Genomic DNA, 22812 nt, shown 5'->3' with positions numbered 1-22812 from the left:
AAAGTTTTTTAGTTGCAATGATGATCAAAGCTTTGTATTTTCACTAAATGCTAAATTATTTTACATTTATTTCAACTGTTATCACTACAAACAAAGTTATAAAATATGTTTTTAAAACACCCATGGGTGATTAACAGAGCATGAAACTGAATCTACACATAAAAAAATTACATCTAGGATTTTGGAATAGTTTAGTATATCTTCAATAAAAGATGCTTTTATGTTATTCATGAAACCCTTATGGAAATGAATTAAGCAAACCTTATTAAACATTCCTATTTAATGCTACCTTAAAAAAAAAAAACAAAAAAAAACCCTGCTACACACTAAGTTAAAAATCAATGAATTCAGAATAAGGTGCCTTAGTAAATCTTTCAGCTATGTACCTGATAAGTCTTCCATTTAAAAACAAAATACATCAAGGAAAAACATTTCCAAATGCAAGTACTGACCAATGATACATCCCAAACCCATTTAAGCCTCAATGTCCAAAAATACTAGCTTAACTTCCTTTAAGACCTGTGGTGCTCACCAGGAAAATTGTTTTTTGCAATGTTTCAATGGAATTTAATGTCTAATTCCAGATATTCAAACTCAAAAATCTTTTGTAGTAGCTTACATTTGTCCAAAAAGTCAATACTGGAGTCAAGGTAAATAGAAATCTAAATTATTCTTTTAAAGGTTTCACTGAATTCAGAAAAGCATAGAGTAGTAACTAACTGAAATATCTAAAGGCAACTTTGACATTTAATGCAATTATTTTAATATGAAACTGCTTACATCCAAAACAGAAATCAGTCAATCAGCAAAACATACATTTTCTTAAGCTGACCTCTCCTTAGGCTTTACATAAAAGTATTTGGGATACCTTCAATGCAAGATATGCACCATGCACACTGTAATAGTGTTCTTATTATGAAAAGTCTGACACAAATCATGTAATAATTACATTGGGTAAACCATATAACACACAATTAAAAACTGATGGATGGATTTCAGRAAGATCTGAAGGAGTAGGAATAGTCTGTTCTTCTGCTTTCTCTGTAGGAGAACTGTRAGAATCCTCTTCCACTAGAAAAATAATTTTAAAATATTGTTATTTACAAATATGTTTGAATATGAGAATGCTTTCAAGTGCAGTATTTTATCACTTCTCTGCTTAATAACTTTCCTCTCTTTAAAATATAAATAATTGCTGCTATATCCAAGAAAGATTTTCTGAAAAAACAGAACTAGGCAATGTTTGCAATCTGAAATGTTCCCCTCTTTAATTCTATGACAGCGTAAATTATAATTACTAGRATTTACTTTATTTACCCTTGTTTTAAGAGCAGAGTCCAATACAGTGAAAAATATCTGTAAAATTTTATATACAGTAAATTAAAAGACGTTTTATGTGCAACAGCCAATACAACTCAAAAATCCTTATGCCCTCTCCAACAAGATGCCAGGCAGGTTTTTGCATGTAATGTGTGCTTTATAGTGTGGACTGTCTAATGACTGCAGGTTTAACTTATCTTTTTGCATTCTATAATCTATACCTATAGGACTAATCTACAATGCACTGCAAAAATAAATTTATATTGTGCATGTCATGCTGCTGACCTAACTTTTCAGTCACACTACTTCATTTTATAGCACTTCAGCAGAGTGAACATTTTAACTTTTGGTCAGCTGTGACTAAGCTTCCAGAAAGAAATTTTACATATTTAAAATATACTACTCCAATTGTAATATTATCAGTGGTCTTCCCACTTTTAATTCTTGTAAGAACTCTTAATTCTTATAAGTGTCACAAAAATTTGTCTCATTTGAAAGACTGCACTCATACCTGCAGACTACCCATGGGTCTTCAGCAGAATCAACCAATCATAATAGATACTTAAGAGAAAAAGCAGGACTAAGATATAATTGTATGTTTTAATACAAATCAATGACAAGGTAGTAAGGACATATTARGGTCCTTCATTTATTTATTTATGTAAGGTCCAGATTCAAATGATTTGAGATACGAATCCATACTGATTATCTTCTTTGTCTGTATTGATTCCTCATAACTGCATGTAAGAATTTTAAGTTTCTAAAATTCCTATAATGATACATAGTTAACGCTCAGTTAATAGTGTGATACAATATAAGGCTACTGTAGCAGTATAATTCTATATGTCATATCTTTTAAAATGGTTTAAATTGTCTTTGTTCAAAGTATGCTATTTTTGCATTTTAATTTAAACAGAAAAGCATGCTTTCTCAGATCATTACTTAATTCAAGGTATACATTGATAATTCATTCCACAGCCCTCTGCTGCTTGTACATGTAACAAAAGAAAGCAATACATAAAATTATGGACTTACTGATTAAACTACCAGGTTTTAATTCTGTTAACATGCAATGCCAGGCTTTTGTACAAAGCTTTTTAATTCTTACTTTTAACTGAATCACTTTTCCTGTGGATCTTGCTCTTTTGAAGAATACGGACTGTCTGCCCAGTTGTTTTCCCAATTCTTAACAAATCTGGAAAGAAATGTGGTAATTTCTACGAGTTGTTAATGAAAGTTTTGAAAATCAAGAAAATACAAAGCATACAGCCTGATGTTTTCACATTTAAAACTTAAAGGATACTACTAGAAATTTAATTTTTTTATCTCTGAAGGTATCAGTTATCTTCAGGGGTTTGTTTTGTTTTGTTTTTTTTTACTTCTGCAGCTGCAGACTGTCAAATCTCAGGACACTGCTCCTCAACATAGAAATCTTATTCTTACCACAGGACCACAAATGCATCCTCCACTTAAACTCATTTCACTTCCTAACAGGTTATTTTTCTGTTTGAAAGACCAAACTGTCAACAGCACATGGTAGCTCCTGCACGCTGTTCACCTCTTATAGAGATCAAGCAGACCAGGACTAGAAGACTAGTCCAAGGAGACTGGGACTCCAGGCAAGTTTTGGTTAAAAAACAAAAACAAAAAAACCCCAACACACTAATTCACAGAAAGAGGAGAAAATAGATACACACACCACATGAGCACATACATACAAATGTCTGAAGAAATCCATACGCAAATAATGAAGAACACAAATACGTACTCTCAGACAAAATTTCTAGCCTTTCTGCATTCTCTTGCAGAGTAGTGTACCACTGGTTGGCTATTACAGAATGAACACCAGTAAGGCTTAGAAGCATTGCTGTGTCTGTTGGTCTCTCCAATGCAATACGCGGACAACTAAAGAAAATCAAAAGTAAGAGGTTAATAAAATAAGAAAGTACATAAAATGCTGTGTACAAATATATCAAAAAAGTAATTAAATAATTGATGCTTCTTAATAGAAGGGGAAAGGGAATTTTATAAARCTTTCACCATACAAAGAAAAATGCCAGATTGCTAAGCATACAGTAATTTTTAGTATTTCATACAGCACCTTATATTTAATACAAAGCATTATGGTAACTTTCCCACTACATCTTCACATGACAGAACTTACCCAGCGGATTGCTCCCTGTGATAGTACTGTTTTGGATGTCTTAACAAATGGCAGTGGAAGGATAAACACATTAACTGTTACAAAATACTGCAGAATACCTTTTATAATACAGTGAAAATGCTGGGAAAAAGGTGAAAAGAACTGTTTGGTTCTGTTTAAGTTCCTGAAGGGATAAAGAAAACATCACATGAAGTCAAAGCTTGCTCTTTGGCATGGTCAGGTTAGAATGAGCATGGCAGTAATTTTGGATGCTTAAAACCGAATCACTTCTTCTAAAGTGGGATTCAAATTTCTTCTGCTGAATATTTAAATAAGTATTTTGGTATTATTGTTTTAGTGATGGGAGGGAAGTGAAACACTGTGTTGTTAAAACTGCAGTAAATTAGAAGCTGAATCTTGCTTTTGTCAATCTCTGCCTTTCAYGGTAACTTTAGCAGAAGATGGTAACTAAAGTTTTCTATGATCTCTTTGGAAGATGCTGTCCATTAAAGTGAGACTTCAAAAGCACAGAGTTGGAAAACTCATTTGTCTTGTTTTAGGAAGTGACTGTTTTCAGGAGGGGAAAGAGGATGTTAACAATAAAAACACTAGGATCTTTTTAAACAGTCAGAGACCTGTGTATATATGTACACAGGTGTTTATATCTTGCATACAATTCATTGTAACTTACATCGTTGCATTCATTAAACYTGTGAGAGACTTCTTGCTTATTAGCTATATTTTTAGGAAGAGTTTTTTTATATTTCTTATTCATGGAATGAAAAATCAGAAAAGTCAGAGGGATTTTTGCAGACCTGAGGATTAGATACAAGCTTGAGTTGGCTGCTGTAATATGGCTGTCCCAATAATGATGTGAATAAAAGTACATACATTTTGATTTGTTCTGTGTTAAGAGTATAATTTGGCTACCTGAAAATTCACCATGTACTAAATAACTCATGATTAACATCAGGACACTAAAACTATCCTTCTTGCTTTTAATATCTTAAAAGTTATCTGTAAAGTGGTGCAATCTGTCAAGAATTCATAATGGACATAAAACAGAAGTATACAAGCTTTGCCACCTGTCAACTTAAAAGCAAGGAAAACACTGAGATGCTTTAAAAACTAAAAGCCCTGATTAATAACATTAAAGAGTCTGAAAAGGTCATTTAGCTTGCCAAAATAATTTATTTACATAAAAATCTGGCTGACAAACTATTCAGTGCACGAAACTCTAGAAGGACTCTTAACAGTTCATCTGGTGAAGGTCTTTATATATTTAGATGTACATATTTATATATTTTTAAAGATCTTTATATATTTAACTGGAATCTTTGGAGACTCTTGAGCTCACAATTGGCAGGTAAGGGTCACATAGCTAACATTCGGTGTCATATTTTCTCCATCATTGCTGTATCACACACCTTTGATCCTATTTAGCCCCTATGTAATGAATGGAACAAGAAGATAAAGAGGCTAACTCCGCACTTAGATGCGGTTATGAGCCTTTCTACTCGCAGAAGTAAATGAGAATATTTACAACTTAAATTTTTAACTTTATTTTGAAATAAAAAATAATCTGCCTTACTGTAGATCTTACCTAAGTAAATTTATCCTACCTTTTGTGGATATCAGAGCTTGTCACTCGCTGATAACTTTGCTTTGATTGCACCAGATCCAAAAGTATCATCAAATGGCATTCTAGAAAAAAAGAATCTGTTATAGTAAGAGTATTCACACTAATAATAGTGTCTAACAAAATAAATTTAAGCAAAACAGACCTTTCTTAAGTCAATGACTTTCTCAAAGTACAGTGTAAACAGCTAATATAAAATTTATATTTTTCAGCCAAAATTGTCTAGTCAAAGATTAAGGAAAAGAACCCTACCAACATCACCTTAAATTATCTGAGGTAAATCTGCTATATTTTACCATAGTGTCTACCAGGTTTTGCCTATGCCACCTTAGTATAATTAATAATAAGGTCCATGTACCACCTAATTACAACTAGTAATTGATATGATTCCATTCTATAATCATAGAATCTTGTAAGGTGGAAGTATGGAAAAGTTATCGACCTTACCTCCCTTCTTCAAGGTAGGACCAAGGTACATCCCAAACATTCCTTAAAGATGTTTTCCTTAAAGGACTCCAGCGAAATAACTTGGAATATTCTTAGAATTAGAAAGCTTTCCCAAGTGTCTGGTTTGCTGCAGCTTAAACCTGCTACTTACAGTCCTATCCCAAGCAGATGAGAACAGTTAATTAACTTTCTCTTTTGACGGCCTTTAACATACTTGATCCACCTTCTGATTCTGTTCTGTAAAACTGCCCCTTAGGCAGTCAATTCACTTGTTAATGATTAGCTGATTAACACTTGTTAATGATTAGCTGATTATTTTTACTTAAGTGTAACACCACCCTGTAGCCTTCACTGAATTACATCCTGTTATTTATTCCCATAAAGCAAGGTTAATTTGAATTCTAATCCTGCATTTCAGGAGTTCCTGAACCACCTCTTTCTCAGGCTGGTCTCATTTCCAGATTCAGCAAAGATATCCTCTATTTCATCATCTAAATGACCAACAGAAATGTATAATAATATTGGATCCAGGTTAGAGCCCTCAGGAACCAAGCCTGACCCAGYCTTCCGGTTAGACTGCATGCCACTGAAAACTACACCCTCTGAGCACTCTTTTTCAACCATTTTTGCTCCCAATAAATAGTAAATCCAACAATATTGGATATTTCCCCACCTTGCCTATAGGAATTTCACATCGTAGAGTCTGATAGAGTCTCACATAGGGCATTCATAAGGCTCATTACCATGCCATGGAAGGAAATGAGGTTAATTCAATGCAGTTCACGGCCAGTCCTGACTATGCTATTTGATTTCTTATTCTGATGTATTTTCTGGTGAAATTATGTTCCCTGGCTCTCCTTCATCCTCAGTTTTTAAAGACAAGAAATGTTTGTCTTTTTCAAGTATTCTGGAATGTCACCTGCCCTCCATGCATTTGAAAAGATAATTACTAATGACTCATAGATCACATCACCCAGTTTCTTAARTATTCCATAGTAATTATAATCAGAAAAATACAACAAAATTTAACTTCATCAGACAATTCAAAATTTAACTATCTGATGTCTTCTTTCCTTAGGTTAGCTTAGCTAAGCTAAATGAATTGCTTAGGTACAGCAATAGCTTTAGTGAAGAAGTTTTAGCATAGAYCATTTTAGACGCAAAGAAAGCATTATAGACTTTTGCCTTATTGGGCTGAGGAGGAACAGTATTGATGGAATTATTTTCAGGACTAAGCACTAGCAAGTTTAATGAAGGGTGAGATCCAAGCTTGCAAAACTGCTTTTATCAAAAAGGCCTCCATGTATTTTTATATAAAATGAAATGTCTGATGTTTGCTAGAGAACATCAGATTACATATTTAAAACATTTTATATGGTATTTATATCATTGTGGAAGATCATCACAGTACTCTAATAACCAAATATGATTTTTCCAAATGCTGCCAGTTAGCTTTTGCTGTCAAATCACAGAACAACTAGAATAGTCACTTGCAAATAGTATTCTCTATGCATTTGCATTATATTAGGCTGTATCTATATTAGTGAACTAAACAGAGTCAAGGCTTCGGCATGAAATCATTCATACTGTTTAATTATTGGCATATTCCCTGCCATGGTTTTACTGCAGCCCAAGTAGCACTGCCCAGATTTTCTGGGACACAGCTCAAGGAACATCATAGGCCATGAACGGTCCCCAAAAGGCAGCATGAATGAGGCAATCATGCAAGGAAGAGAGCTCAGCTGTCTGGCAACAAGCCAAGGTCGGAGGAGCAAGAGGCAAAGCACAGAAGTGAACCGTGCTGCATCGCTCACCTGCAGAGACACTGAACSGGCCCCAGCTTGCTTTAGTTACTGCTGTAGCCTTACAGACTTAAACACAGGAAATTGCAATCACTCTAAAAAGCGAACAACCATTCTTAATAATTACTCATATCCCTTCAGAAAACTGTTAACTGTGGAYAACCAGAGTAATTGTAAAACATTCATTTGTAGAAAAAGTGATAGTGAACTATGATGTACTTGCAGAAACAGATCATATTCAGTAATTAAAACATTTTTTAACATGAAGATTGACTCTACAACAGATTTAGTCTGTCTGCAAGGTAACAGTAATGGTATTGGCTAACAACTAAAAGTTGTACAGGTGGCCAACAAATAGAACCATCCTTTCAGTAATATATCAATACATTTTAAATTAGTTTATTCTCCATTAAAGGCAATAAGGTGCACTGGAGAATTAATCCTGACATATTTTAAGTGCAGGGCACAAGGTCAGCGTTGTCAAGGTGCTCAAGAACTTTCCAAAAGTGGCTAGACCTGTAAATATCTGACCTGTAGACATCTGAAGTCTCATTTTCAAAAGCGACTAAAGTATATAGGAAGATACTTTTCTTTATTGCCAGTAATATTTAGACAAAAAAATGTTTAAATCACTTTGAAAAATCAAAGCTTCCCAAAGAAGATGCCTGCTGCATGACTTCACAATCTGGCATGTACTGTCCCCAGTTTCACATTCCCAACACAAACTAGAAGGAAGCTAACAATTTAGCTGCTCTGACAACTTCAGCTCAGCTCTGAAGTTCAGCTTCTTCAGGATGTGCAAGGGGAACATGAGGACAGAGGAAGACTGGGAATCCAAAATACCAGTCTTGAGTCTGAGCCTCGTGCTATAACACCAGAAAGATTAATTATCTGTGAAGAGGCAGAAAAAAAATTACCTTCTCGGGGTCTACAAAGGTTCCCTAATACAGGGGAAATCATTCCTTATTAATCCAGTATTCAGGACAGTTCTGCTTTGCCTGTGTGGGGGCAAATGGAATTTGGAGAAGTGGTGCTGCCGAGGTTCTCAACAATAAAAAACACTTTGTTACCGAATACTCCGTTCAAGAGAAAGGGAGAGGAGTTAGTGGAAAGATCATCAGGTGATGGCTTAAGTTTTGGAACTTCAGAAATACTGTTGTGATTTGAAATTCCACCATTTGGAAGGGGAGAAGGAATTAAACCATTTGTGAGGAATAAAGAGAAAGCTGCGCAACAGAATAAATTAAATGCAAAGTTTTTTCAATTAAAATCCTCAACCTTGAAAAAAGCCTTTCATTGCTAACTTCAATGCTTCRTAATGATACAGCACAAAATAAATAGAATTTTGTGATTCCTGGAAAATAAAAGTGGTGTAATTAAAAATTATTTTGGAGTTTGCTTATCTCACTTGGGATGTTCATAGCAACCAGTCTGTTGAGTAAAATATGAGACAAGAATCTCTCCATCCCATAGAATAGAAATGCACTGCAGTTAGTCAGCAGCTGCTCCCATTCAGCTTGGCTGCAAAGAAAGGAAGTTATTTTTGTGGTAATATTTTACAAGAATATTTTTCAGAAAACATCCATAGCAAACACTTTAGTTACTCCAGAAATATTTATTACAAAAACAAGCATGCAAAGCAAGGAGACAAAAAAAACTGCAGAATTCTATGGAAACAGTAGTAACTCATTTGACCTACTGCCTCATAATTAGTTTAATAAAGGGGTATACCTAACTTAGCAACATCTCATAGCAAGCAACAGACAGACTGTATTTTTTAGATAACTACCAGACTCTCAAAAAAAAAAACCCAACTCGTTGAAGTACGTATTTGTATAGCTTTGAAATAACAGTATTTAGTCTAACATTCAAAGGGAGTATTCAGGTATGCACCCTTCAGGGTATGAAGAAATTAGGTTTTGAGAAGAGGTGCAAATATTCACCTTAGCTGGCAGCAAAAACTGTGCAATCTGGCAACAGCTATATCTTTGTAATTGTTATGAGAAACACTAGAACACCTACATCACTGTGTATTTAACCTTAGTAGAGAAGATTTTAAAGCACTGATTAAACTATCAGTTATAAAGAAAGGTCCAGGGATGACTGTGTTGCCTCACTTACAGGACTTATACTGCTTGAGGCCTTGAGGTGCCTTTTAGGCTTCTATTTCCATGACTGTAAAATTAAACTATTTTTATAGAGAGCAAAGGAAATAAACTGCATAAAATTATAATAATTTTGCCATCAGCTATTTGAAATTGTAAACTGAGAGATGCATCTTCAGTACTTTGTTTCTGAAATCTGTGCTCAAATCTCACAGTTAACTCAATGTGCATGGAGATGCTACAGTTTTTAATACTTGGTTTTAAAACCAGCTACAAATATATTTTTGCACAGCTAGAAAATACATTTATGCTTATACATGCTTATGACAATCACCAAGGAGTGCACCAGTAGACATTTTGTCAAAATCAGAATAGCTACATATACAGCAACTCTGATGCAACCAGTACGGCTATATCACTTTACGGCACTGTATTCCAGATCCTTAAAATATTCTGTCTACAAATCTGCAGACACTTTAGAAACAAAGACAATGGCTAGCTATGTGTTTACTAGCTCTTAGCACAATGCCACCCTGTTTTTTGACTGAAGCCTCTGGGAAGTACAACATTATAAAAAAGAAACATAGACAAAACACGAAAGCAGATGAAATATTACAAACCTTGGAACATGTGTGCTACCAATAACTCCTTCCCACCGCAATGTAAATGGGTCATGGTATTTTTCTAGGATTTCCTTTATTTTTTGTGAGGGACTTACAGCTTCTGTAATATTAGAATTTCATCATTATGAGCTTAGTATACTATAAAGTACAATGCACAGTCCTGTCATTTAAAAATGACAATATAATATTTAGCCTTTTTTTAAGCCATCATTAGATCTTAATTTTTATGACAGGCAAGTCTAGTTTTTTAAAACTGTAGCAATTGTGACATTTTCCCCAACTAGGTACAATTGCTTATATATTGCCACTGGAAAGGTATACTGTATTTTGCAACTGAGAAGGATAATTCAATAGACAGCTTAAAGACTGAAGAAACACAAAGAATAAACTCCAGATACCCTGAGAAAAGTGTCAAGAGTTGAAAAGACCAGAATTGCTCACGCAGTTCTGTTCCAGGGACTCAGAGGACTTAAGTAGATAGAGAAAATAAATCAGTTTCCAGAGCCCTCAATTTAAATCATTTCAGAAAACGAGACTCCAAACTGACCTACATTCTCCAAGCACGTTGCATATTTAATGGTAATTCATCTTCTCCTTTTTGATTATATTTTCATAATACTGTAAATTAAAGATACACTCAAGTCCAGATGTTGAGTACATTGTAAACAGCATTAAATTTTAATCTGCTGTGAAAGTGAAACTGCAAACATATGCAGATGCATGCCATTATGCTACTGATTGTTCAGTAATTTCCTCTGTGTTGAGATTAGGTTTATTAAGTGTCTCAAAGAGCTCTGTTTAATCATTTTTGACATTCTATATACACCTAAGTTTATTAACAGATATGACTCCATTAAACTATTGCGCATAGTTGGAGAAAAAGTGAGGTAAAATTGTATTATTAAATTACTTTGTGTCAGACTGAATTAATACAGTAAATGCTTATGGCTTTGGTAAATATACTCTACAAGAAAATGGCAATCATTACAAATATCCTTACACTAGTGCCTGTGTCTGTCTTAGTACCCTTCACTTCTCAAAGGAGTGTAAGATAACACGCAAAGGCTTTACTTGTTACATATGCTTTACGTATATGTAAGTATAATTTATATTTGTAAATATTAATTGTACAGTTATATTAACATTTAAATTACATATTTATATTTAAGTATACTATACATAAAAATATATTATATTTAAATCATCAGCTTGAGATATGCTGTATAGGTGTGCTGAATCCCACTGTCCCTGTCCCAATCCATTCCCATTCAGCACCATTTGTTCCAAGCCTATTCACAGCTTTCGTGCGGATTTCTTCTACAACAAAGATTATACAAAGCATCATATCCTTTCAATTAACCTATATTCTTCCCTGCACTACTGATATTGTATCTTAATGGTATATATTTACATAATTAAGAAACATGATAACAAGTTCTTGAAAGAAAGCTCGTGTTTTCAGTTGGATAATATAATAAGAAAGATTACTCAAGCAACTATTTGTTCAATATTTAGTAATATGAAAGAAATGATAAGACAAACTAATTTTCTTTCCTGAACCTGGTTTTATTGTTTCATTGATGCACCATACTGTTCTGATGAAAAGCTACATTTTTTTTGTCAACAGCTCAATGTCATGACTTCATCTTCTGTTACACAAATTTCTAAATTGAGTAGGTAATTTGTGGAGCAAATATTATTTAATATATATTACCTGCTTCTCTTCCTTCATTATAGGGATCCACAATATCTGATACACAGCTAAGTGTAAACAATGAAATGAAAACAATGAAAACAATGGAAGTTTATCTTAACTGATACACTTAGCTAATAGTTTGGGAAAGGATACATTTAAAATTATGGGTATCAACAGACAGGCAATTAGACGGTAAAACACGATTAATGGGTGCCTACAATTAAAAAACATATATTTTCTTTTACAAGCAGAAGTCTTAAGTAGATACACCAGTATTATATCTCTTGGGTCCAACAACTAACAAAAAGACGTCCTGAAGTTTTGAAGGTGAGATTAAAAGCAGCATGATATTCAATTGCCAACTGAAACTAAAAGCATAAGCTAAACTGCATTATATACCATATATATATATATATATATACACACACACACACACAAATGTGCATATATATATAAAAGATATATTTATAAAAAATATGGTTATATACTATATACAATGTACCATATTGTTAGGGGGAGGTAGTTCTAGTAACTTTAAGCACCTCCCCTGGTAAATTGTTAAATATGTCGTATTTACACAGAGAGTATGATTTTCAAAGAAACAACTCTGTAGTTATTGCAAAATCAATAAGAAACAAGATTCTTATGGCGTTCTGTAATATTTATTCCACTTCAGCCTTCTAACATATATATAATTACCTTCTATGCAAGTCACCCTTAGTTCTTTTCATGAATGCATATCAAGAAAACCTACACAAAAAAATTTACAGAAACTACTACAATTCTATAATAAAATTTTTTACAAAATAAGAACTACTCCTATGGAGTTTATTTAAAGAAGTGGGAGAGTTTACCATTTTGACATTCTTTTTCTGATCAACTTCTGTTTTTGGTTCCTTATGCACCTCAACATGTTTTTTTACTTCAATCTCTGTAGAATTGAAATGAACATTTTTTTTTAATAGGCAGTTTTAGAAAACAAAAATTTCTTGAAAGATTACTTGTGCTTGTAAGGGTGTAATAACGACAGATTAAGCTAGAGAAACAAAAATTCATTTCACGTAACAGCAATGCAAGGATGTTCCCCAAACCCTCTTGCCTAAAAATAATGGCTTAAAAGTGGATAAGAAGCAAGAGACATTATCCCTTAGACATGCACATGCTTTATTACATTTAGGAGGGTAGAGCTGATCAGTAATTAGTGGAGCACTTCCTAACCCTATTAAAGTATCTATTCATTGTTGATGTTACTGGAATAACCAAAGCTTCTGTGATATATGCAGAGATCATGAGAAAAAAGTATCTCACATTTGAGTCTTATTTTCTATATTTCTTTAAGAGGTTTCAAAGAAGGACGAGAAACTGGTTTATTTCTCACTACACACATGGCTATTGCCCAAAGTACAGGTGTCAGTTATCACTGTAGTGCACAGGAAGCTGGGGGAAATTTGAGGTATGTGTTAATACTCATTTGGCTACTGCTTCTCTTCTCCTTCAGTGGCTGCTTTCCTAATTGCATAAACAGAGACTTTACAGCTACTCTTCCTCTTTTATTTGCTTCTACAATTACACAGCCATAATATGTTTCACTTTGAAAAGGGGTAAAACAGGAACGAGAAAAAATTACATGTTCTAAAATTCCTATTTCTAACAGACATATAACAACATGTGAATGTGTATGTAGATTAAAAATATTTTAAATCCAGATTATCCACATTTCCTTCTCTGCGGAAAGGAGGTTTGGAATAGACAAACACAGAACAGGTTACACTGAAGGTGATAAATATTACAGATATGAACACAATACAGGAATCTCTGAGGAACAGAATACTTTCAGGGTACAGAGTGAAATTTTCTAATCCTATTTTTTTGCTTAGATTCTCTAGTTTAGTAATTTAATTTGAGTTTAAATGTGTTTTTATCTTTTTATGACTAATGTGACTTTAGATTTTTATAACTTCGGTAACAGATAAACAAAGATACATTTGTGTTTGATCTCTACAGAAGAACTGCTTAGTGCCTGCATTTCTCATTCATTTTTAGAATTGATCTTTAAGATGCCATCAGGAAAAGTTAATAAAACCAATTAAAAATCTATCCAACTACCTCATTTAAAAACTCATTTCACTGAAGAGATTATATAGGGACCTCCCTCTCAAGTCACTGAACCCATGCTTTTCTATTAGAATCACATAATTTACCACAATCACACAGAATGTCTTTTATATAATTTAGTAGATATCAAGTTTTACTTTCATTGAAGGCAACGCTCATCACAACTGATATACATTTCATGGAAGACCATGAAGGTTAGGTTTGTGACTCACAAATTTGTTAAGAAAACAAGTCTATGTTTCACCAATCATCTAGAGAAGTCAAAATGCTTCTACATAATCCCTTGTTTTAATGATTTCAGTGGGAAGTGGATTAAGCTAACTGTGCTTGCTTGGAGACAGAGCACTGGGCTAGGTAGACCTTTGGTCTCAACTAGTCTGGCCACTCTCTGAGGATGCCATGCTTCCAGCCACAGAATCACAGAATCATAGAATAATTTACATTGGATGGGACCTTCAGACACCATCTAGTCCAAACCCCTGCTTGAAGCAGGTCTAATCGGACCAGGTTGCTCAGGGACTTGTCCAGCCAAGTCTTAAATACCTCCACAGATGGATATTTCACAACCTGTCCGGGCAACCCATTCCCACAGTTGACCAGTCACTCCTCTGTATGCTTTTCTTCTCTGCTCTTCACCTCTGTATTCCCTTGCAATCTAAGCTCTTGGTTTCCTTTTGTGAGCTTTCCTTATACGTTGCACGTTTCAGTAACTTTTACTGATTTTCTGATCACAAATTTTGCTCATGTATAGCACAAGGATTGCTGAATTGACCTGAGCCCTTAAGGTAATCTTAGCTACACACAGAGGAATTGGCTCAGTGCTTTAAAAGTTTATCAACATTTGACATTTTGAGCAAAGCCATACATTAACGTAAGTCTAAATTCTTTCATTTTTTTCAAAATTCACAAGCCATCTTAGAATCCACTGAACTTTACTTATTCTTTCATAGCACAGGACATTTTAAATTAGCTAGCACTGCAAATATAATRTATTACTATATAATACATTACTACTACTTGCATTACTGTACGTTACTAATACATGTATTTCAGCCAAAATACTAGGAATCTATTGTACATGGTAGTGTTTCCATAAAATATATTATACTATTCATATTCTTCACATTTTAAGTATCTTTTGTACTGCATCACCATACTAATGCAAAGAACGTTTATCTAATAGTACCTGATTCTTCTACATGTACTCGATTGTAGAAAATCTGGAGAGAAAAATCTCTGGATACAGAACATATACCTTCTTCTTGAAAGATACTCAGTGCTTCCAAAGGCAATTCCATAAATAATGTATCTGCCAATAATACCACACACAATCCTAACTCCATAGGTGTACCTGAAGAAATATAACAAGACTGAGATTTAGTATTTCTCAGTACATATACCAAAAATTAATTAGTTGTAAAAACTTCTTCTATTGCATGATGCCTGAAATCCATTTTAGTGTGGATAAAGAGCATTATACAATCATATTTTTTTTGATATAGCCCCCCCTAAGACTTTGCAAACTTACAAGMATATGCATTTGTGAGAGCTAATTCTTCAGAGGGAAAAATATTAATAGCCACACCATCCCAGACCAAAGTCCTGTGTATGCAAGGTATACAAGGGAATGATGTTTGGAAATGCAAAACTGTTCTAACTATGTTTGGCTAAAAAATAAGAGTTTTAAAAGAGCTCTTATCCAATGCTGACTATATCATTCTGTAGGAAACTTTTTTTCTGTTATTTAGAAAGAAGCACTGAATATCATTATGCCAACATTTTCCCACTTGGTACACAGAAACAACAAATACATGAAAGACAGGTTATCCAAAGTCTTTCCAGAATGACAGAAGAAGCCGGCTGCCAGGTTGTAGAAAGAAACTCTTACAGACAAAAMCAACTGCAAATGTGTATTTTTTTTAGTGGTTTTTAATTGGTACACTTCACTACTCCCCACCATAAGGCAAAAACCCCTGTGAGAGTCCACAAGTATTGTGAAAGTCCACAGAGTAAAAAGGCGGAAAATATAAAATAGAAAGAGATCAACAGACTGAAGAAAGTTCTCTTTCTATTGGCCTTTCTTCTGAAAAGACTGGTCTGTAATAAAGCCATTTTCTTTGGCTGTCTGAAGCCTGTATAATTTGGAAGACGGTGGATACATGCAGAAGCATAGGTCCTTCCAGCATATACACAATCTCTTTGGAAGTATACTAAAATACTAGACCAGGTATAGAAAATGAATCCAGATAAAACTGTTAGCAAACACCTTGTTCCCTCCCTGGCTTCTGAAAAACTGAAACTATATGAAGATCAGCATTCTGATATCTGCTCATATTTGGAGCTATATATACTTATATATATATTATATCTGTGTATTATACTCAAGAAAGCACATACCTTGTATTCCTGTGTGTTTGGAATCTTTATCTTTTACTTTTATTTTTCCTGATTCAGCTGCTGAACCTGATGCACTCTGTTCTCTGGGAATATGAATAACATTGAAAATATTACCAGAATTAATACATATACAAATAAAGGTTTTCACAGGAGGCACAAAGAAAAAGGTGGTGCAATCTCAATGAAATTTAACACAAAGAACATACTCCCTTTGGAGTTCCTAGCTCTTGGAAATCCCATCCTTAAATAGTTTAATTATAATGTTTCACCCTCAGCTCAATATGGTATGACTTGAGGTGGAGGAAAATGCTTGTTAGAGATGGACATTAGCATTTTATAAATTTCAATCCTCTTAGTCTTGCATATACTATCTTGAAAGAAGTAAAAAGTCCATTCCATAGGTTCTATTCTTGCTAAAAATCATTCCTGTATTGGTAGGGTCTGAGTCACAATTTTATTTTCACAAATGATGATGAAATAATTTTAAATGTCTTACCTAGTATCAGGAAAATCAAACTGTGACAGCACTGGTCTCAGATAGTCTTCCATAACTTCCACTATTTCAGAGAAATCTGATGTAAAATCCTGTCTATTCTCATCTGTTTTTTCTGTGGAAGACTATCATATAAATTGCAATAAAAAATACAATATTTACAAATGGTATTTAACAAGGACTGAAGGTGCAATATGTTAAATCAAGGCTATATCAGATCAATTTAAGCACCATAAAATGGAAAATATAAATATATCAGATCAGTTTCAAAAAGCCTAAGTGTGAACACCTTCATATACTCTAATGGAGCCAAAGCTAATGTAAATGAGAATGCTATGGGACACAGACTTACACACTGAATGTGTAGAAAACTTTCTGTGATCTCTCAGCTTAAAAGTCTATGCAAAAGTCACAGGCTTTTCCACTGTGCCTTTATACTACACAATGAGCTGTCCACTGGCTGTGAAAACTAAGTCTTTACAGAACTGAAGCCTCTTGTAGAAACAGAAAATTTTCATCATCTGGAATTTAAGAGTGTTCAAAGCCACAGATATAATCTTGAAATTCCAATGAGATATGTCCTTGAAGCAAAATCTTGAGAGTAGCAGACTTGGATCTACCGCATTCAAATAAGTAGGTCCACTAAGGAAATACTGCGTGCCCTGGAAAGAAACTGTCCTGTGTTGGAAACTGATAATAATTCTCTGACTAAGACTAATTTATTTTGATTTAAGGGTTGGGTTCTATGATCACAGTTTTTTTCTTGGGACACCTGGGGCTTTCCTGTAATATCTTTTCCTATATCTAGAATGAAGGGTATGAAAGCCAATGTGCAAAATGCAAATCTTCATTTTTGAGTAATTTGGACTCAATTGTATCAACTTTCCACTACAGTAAACTACAGAACATTTCAAAGCTTTTGAAATGACATATTGAATGATATATTGAAATAAAAGCAGAATAATATAGTAAGATTAAATTTTTAAGCAGGGCACAGACAGGATTTATTAATTATGAAGCCCAGAGATATTACRTTTGGAATAAATTGAAAATTTATTTCAGAAATACAGAGTGTTTCTGACAGTTTTCAGTAGATGTTTTTCATCCTATTTTAAATATAAGATAATCAAATATATTACCTCATCTATTTTGGAGACACACTCTTGCAAGTTTTGAATGACAGTCTGTTTAAGTAGACTATCCATCTTTTGCTGCTTGTAAAGACGCACTTTTTCCAACAAAATACGAAATATATCAGGATCCACGGGAAATCGAGAAACTTTAACTTGCAGTATTAAAAGGAGGAAAATACCATTTTAAGACACTTTCTTTTTAAATCATCATATTTCTACTTGAAGAAATGGTTGCAGAGACACACTCAAGATCTAAAACAATATTTCTCAGTATTCCTTGAAAAATGAAATAATGGTTTACATACATTTAGCACAAAATCTATACAGAAATATACAATGAAAAAAATCTCGATAGTTATTTATCTGTAACAACTTTAATCTTCAAATATCAACATAAATTCTGTAAACTGTAAGTAGATACATGGTATCTGATTATGAAACACATGTATTAACCTTCCTCTGGTATTAATAAGAGTTACAACAGTTATTTAAAATTTGTACTGAAAGCAACAGTGAAACATAAGAGTCTTCTAATAATACCAGGGCAATTATTTTTATTCCTAAATATAACAGGTACTTACCCATTGGCTGAGAGGGTTTTCCTTTTTGTTGTGCAGTACTTACTTTTGGTTTCTCAATCAATGAACTGTACAAGCTCGATCTATAGAAAGCAGAAAAATGGTGAGTAGATTATTTGGCTACTTAGTCTTATTTGTATGAAGCAACTTTATCAGTTGCCAATAATTTAACGTGCTCAAATATACCCTCAAGATGCATTACTTATCCCCAGCTTGGGGTGCCAAATCTGCAAAATCTAATGGGAACAAAATGAGAGATATAAGGAATTCTTTTGTTGCTGTATATCCAGTAAAGGATATTTTTGTTTGCTTTTCCATGACAATTGTTTAAGAGTTTTCACAATTGCTGAGGGTACACATAGTCAGTTACTACAGCTCAGTTTATGAGTGATCACTAATTAGGGCTGCAATAATCAGATCATTCGTGGCTCTATAAACCTAAATACAACTCCTCCTAACATTTGCAAGGGCATAAAGAATGAGAACTGGAAATTATAAACAGAATTTAAGAGATCAGAAAAAGGGCTCAAAATCTTTRAAGTTCTCTACTCTAGAGAATAAAGAGATAATTACTGAAATCAAAAGCAGAGAAATAGTTATAAGTAAAGGCTTGAGTTGCAGGCAGATTTTTTTTAATTAATTTGTTCCCTATCCTAAAATTCAAATCCAGCAAAATTACAAGCAAAAGGTAATAAACAATCAATATAGTGTTTATTCACTGGTATAGAAAGACGACATTGGTACCAAACAAAATGATAAGCTAAAATGATGAAATTTTATACCTGTCTTCTGAATGCTGGAGAATAACTACGTAAAAATTAGGTGGCAATTCATTCATGATGTTAAAATGTTCAACAGGAATACAGAGATTTCTCCAAGCCTGTACAATAATTCAAAAGTAACATTAGTTTCATACATTTTATAAAACATTATCTCAATTCTTTCACCAGAAAATTGATAATTCTAGAAAAGAAGGTGCTGATATTTGAAAAATACACTCAGAGAACATATTTTTGTGCAGTGCAGAAGAGATTAGAAATATTATCCTAAACAAATTACAAATAACTGTAATTAACTTAGTCCACTCTTGATAACAACATGATCTTTTTGGCTGCTACACTACCTATGATGTTATAATGTTATCAAATACTAAGCAGAATATTAGCAAAGGAGGGAGCAGAATAACTCAACATAACATCCATGTTCATAAAAGTCCTTCACAATTTTGTTAAGAACAGACACCTCACCAAAAGGAACTCTGTAAAATATTATACCTATCACTAAAGAATATATAACTGTTTTGGAGAAAATAAAACTAAAAAACCCAAGTGATGTGACTAAACTCAGAATCCAGTCTCCAGGTGAAATACTGGTCCTAACAGAGAAAGTACTATAAACATCTTTGACACAGTTAAGTTTAAGCACGCGTGTTCACGTGTTCTTCAGGYCAAAGTCTTTTATGTGCTCAAGCACACCCTCTTTAACCTACTCTGACTACATCTACAGCATCGAGTGGTGGAGAGCAGCAGGAGCAAAACTGCCTACTATACACTTTTCAATGATTTTTACTTCAGAATACCTCTAGACTGGTCCCTTGGACTAAATGCCCATTTGTGACTGGAGTGCATCAGGCATCCAGTTTAGTTTTCACCTAGAAGGAATCCAGCTCATGCACTCACTGCTCCACGATGCAAACCAAAGCACAGTGAGAACTGGGAGATTCACTTTGAAAGTGCACTCCTGATCTGAACTAAAAACCACCATTGTACTTTGAAAAACCCTAATGTACCCTCAGAGAGCACTGCTTCAGCGACCACTTTGGTTTCTTGCATCCCATGCTGCCTGAAGTCATGCAGTTTAACAGTGCAGATATGAACAGATGTCTTGATTGACACCTTGCTTTCCTGAGCTACTGCAGCAGACACGTTGGTGTTGTGAAATCTTTTCAGCTTGGGTATCTGCTACCTTTTAGATGATTATAGCAACTCAAAAACAGTGTCTTCTAAACCAAATATTATCCTACTCCCTCTGCTAAATAATACAGAACATACAGAAAAGAGCCAAAATAAATAGCCTACAAACATGAATTTTTCTCATGCCTTATTGCATCTCTGCTTGCCACATTTTGTAAATTCTCCTGGACATGCTTAAATCCCCAGCAGCTAATCCTTTGTAGCTAACTTCCTAGCAGTTTTTAACTTTAACTAAGTTTTTAACCTAGGGTCTTCCAAGGTTAGTTTTGGTATCCACTTTTATATCTCAGACATTTGAAGAATACACTGTTTTCAGCCAGTTTAGACTCAAAGACAGAATATTTCTCTCCCAGAAAAGTTTAACCATGATTTGCTCCAGAACTATGCATCATGAGTTATATTTTTACTGGCTGGTTTCTTTAAATATCCAGTTCGCAACATCACAATTCAGATGATGTCCAGAAACCCATGAACAGTTTGTTAAAAAAAAACCCAAAACCAAAAAAATAGTTTACTGGGATCTTTTCATAGGGTAACACTTGCAAGRGGAACAAGGTATCTCAAACAGGATGGTGATGGGAGTCTCTGTTGCAAGGGTCCTTTGCAATGGTACCTTCAGCTGGACTGGATGATTCAGTGTACAATGATTTCAGTGTATTGTGCATGCAGACAGGCACAAATCCAGTATCTAGCTACACCAAAATAGTAACTACAGGACAAGCCTGAATTTCATCCTTACATCCCGCTTCTAACTTAAATTACATAGCTTTTGCCACGCGGATAGCATATCATAAGCAAAACCATAGGATAGTATGTGCCATACTAATAAAAACAGTATTTCAGTTCACGACCACATCAACCAAGTCAATACCATGCTTCAAATTAAGAAAACAAAAATGTTTAACAGAGTCCAAAGTAATCAGACAAAATATTATTTAATTCCAGGAATAACTGTAACTACATACAGCTCATATATATATGTTTGTACATGTGTGTGTTTCTGTATAACATACAGATCCCTCATAAGTAGTACTACTCAAAAAGTTACCCTTGAAATAGCAGTCAGTTGCTGTTCCACATTTTTTAGAAGATCACTTGTATTTCTGTTTCGTTTTAAGTGATTCTGAAGATGCAATAACGCTGCCAGCTGAGAGCTGCTGGTGTTAGAAGTAGCTGTTAGAAGAATATTCCTCATCATCATGGATGCTGAACAGCTCTGTAAAATTTCTATATTAGTTTATTTTTTCCCATCGAAATATATATGTATATATTATATGAGCATGCCTATTAATTATGTTTACAATATAATGTAAAAAGTTTGGCAAYAATTTACGACAATTTCTTAAAAATTAATAGCTAGAACTGACTTCTTTGTCTGCCTTTATTATGCATGTTCCTGCACTCAGTCCTCAAAGTTCTGAGTGGAAAGGCAAGCGCCATGCTCTGAACTCAGCCTTCCAAGTAAGCTAAAACTTTTCCGTGTTTTTGTGCTTCTGCAAGGGCAATACCGGCCTTTTATTGTATTAGCTGTCATATCACTCATTTTAATAGATTTCCCACAAAGCGCATGCTAAAGTGTAAGACTTTATATCCTTTTCTTCCAGCAAACCTACCAATCCCATCTGAAGAGCTGATCATTATGTTTTTCCTAAGCATCCTTTAAATAAATGCTCACTTGAAGAGCTGAACCATCTTTTTTTCCTTCTATTAAGACAGCTGCCATGTTTAAAAAAAAAAAAAAAAAAGGGAATTTGGTTGACCTAATCAAAAATTCCAAAGGAAGGTTTGGGATTCACATCAAGTGATATTTTGTGATATTTTAACCTTTTTTTTCCCTCCAAACCTTTTTGGACAAGATAGTAATTGAATTAGCAGAATTTTTTGCCCAGTAAAAGACAGGGCTACTTGTGCTTTTGGTGCCTCCTAATGCCTTCTACTTTGCCTGTTCACAATCAAGTATGAGAGCAAACCATAAAAATATGTGTTTTCTGCAAGAATACAGGAATAAAGGACCGAAGTGCAAACTCCTGTATTAGCTGTTTTCTGACTCTCCAAAAGACTGCCTATTTCATTCCACATGTAGGCGGAGGTATTTGCAAATCTAAGTGTTGACACACAGGCAGCTGCTTACTGTTTTCCATAACCTCCTGTGCCTGCCTCCACGTGGGAGGAAGGAAGTTGGTATAACAGGCATTTCTATATTCCTGCAATGAAGATAATGGTGTAGGAAGCGTTATTTGCTCCTGCAGTAGGGGCTACGAGCCTCACAGCGTTCCTCATCTTCTCTGTAATGAAGGCACATACTGACATGAATGATGCACATGCCCTTGAGCCATCTATGGGACCAC

General features: G+C 34.2%; 1 protein-coding gene across 1 annotated transcript in view; it reads right to left on the bottom strand.

Annotated features, from left to right (window-relative positions):
* Positions 1-934: 934 nt before the first annotated feature.
* Positions 935-22812, bottom strand: part of CFAP46 (cilia and flagella associated protein 46) — an 84500-nt gene continuing 62622 nt past the window's right edge. Inside the window, exons 44-59 of the mRNA XM_026065614.1 lie at positions 21513-21680; positions 19274-19371; positions 18495-18574; positions 17920-18065; positions 16784-16905; positions 16288-16370; positions 15077-15241; positions 12630-12706; positions 11929-11989; positions 11794-11829; positions 10077-10179; positions 8760-8872; positions 5086-5167; positions 3089-3225; positions 2429-2515; positions 935-1071 (exon numbers count right to left, since the gene is read on the bottom strand). Of these exons, the coding sequence (XP_025921399.1) occupies positions 935-1071; positions 2429-2515; positions 3089-3225; positions 5086-5167; positions 8760-8872; positions 10077-10179; positions 11794-11829; positions 11929-11989; positions 12630-12706; positions 15077-15241; positions 16288-16370; positions 16784-16905; positions 17920-18065; positions 18495-18574; positions 19274-19371; positions 21513-21680 (1695 nt within the window). The remainder of the gene's footprint in view (positions 1072-2428; positions 2516-3088; positions 3226-5085; positions 5168-8759; positions 8873-10076; positions 10180-11793; positions 11830-11928; positions 11990-12629; positions 12707-15076; positions 15242-16287; positions 16371-16783; positions 16906-17919; positions 18066-18494; positions 18575-19273; positions 19372-21512; positions 21681-22812) is intronic.

This window comes from Apteryx rowi, unplaced genomic scaffold (assembly GCF_003343035.1).
Source record: "Apteryx rowi isolate R43461 unplaced genomic scaffold, aptRow1 scaffold_23, whole genome shotgun sequence".
In the NCBI taxonomy this organism is placed as follows: domain Eukaryota; kingdom Metazoa; phylum Chordata; class Aves; order Apterygiformes; family Apterygidae; genus Apteryx; species Apteryx rowi.
The sequence above is the reverse complement of the archived record's forward strand: the minus strand, read 5'-3'. Positions and strand labels throughout refer to the sequence as shown.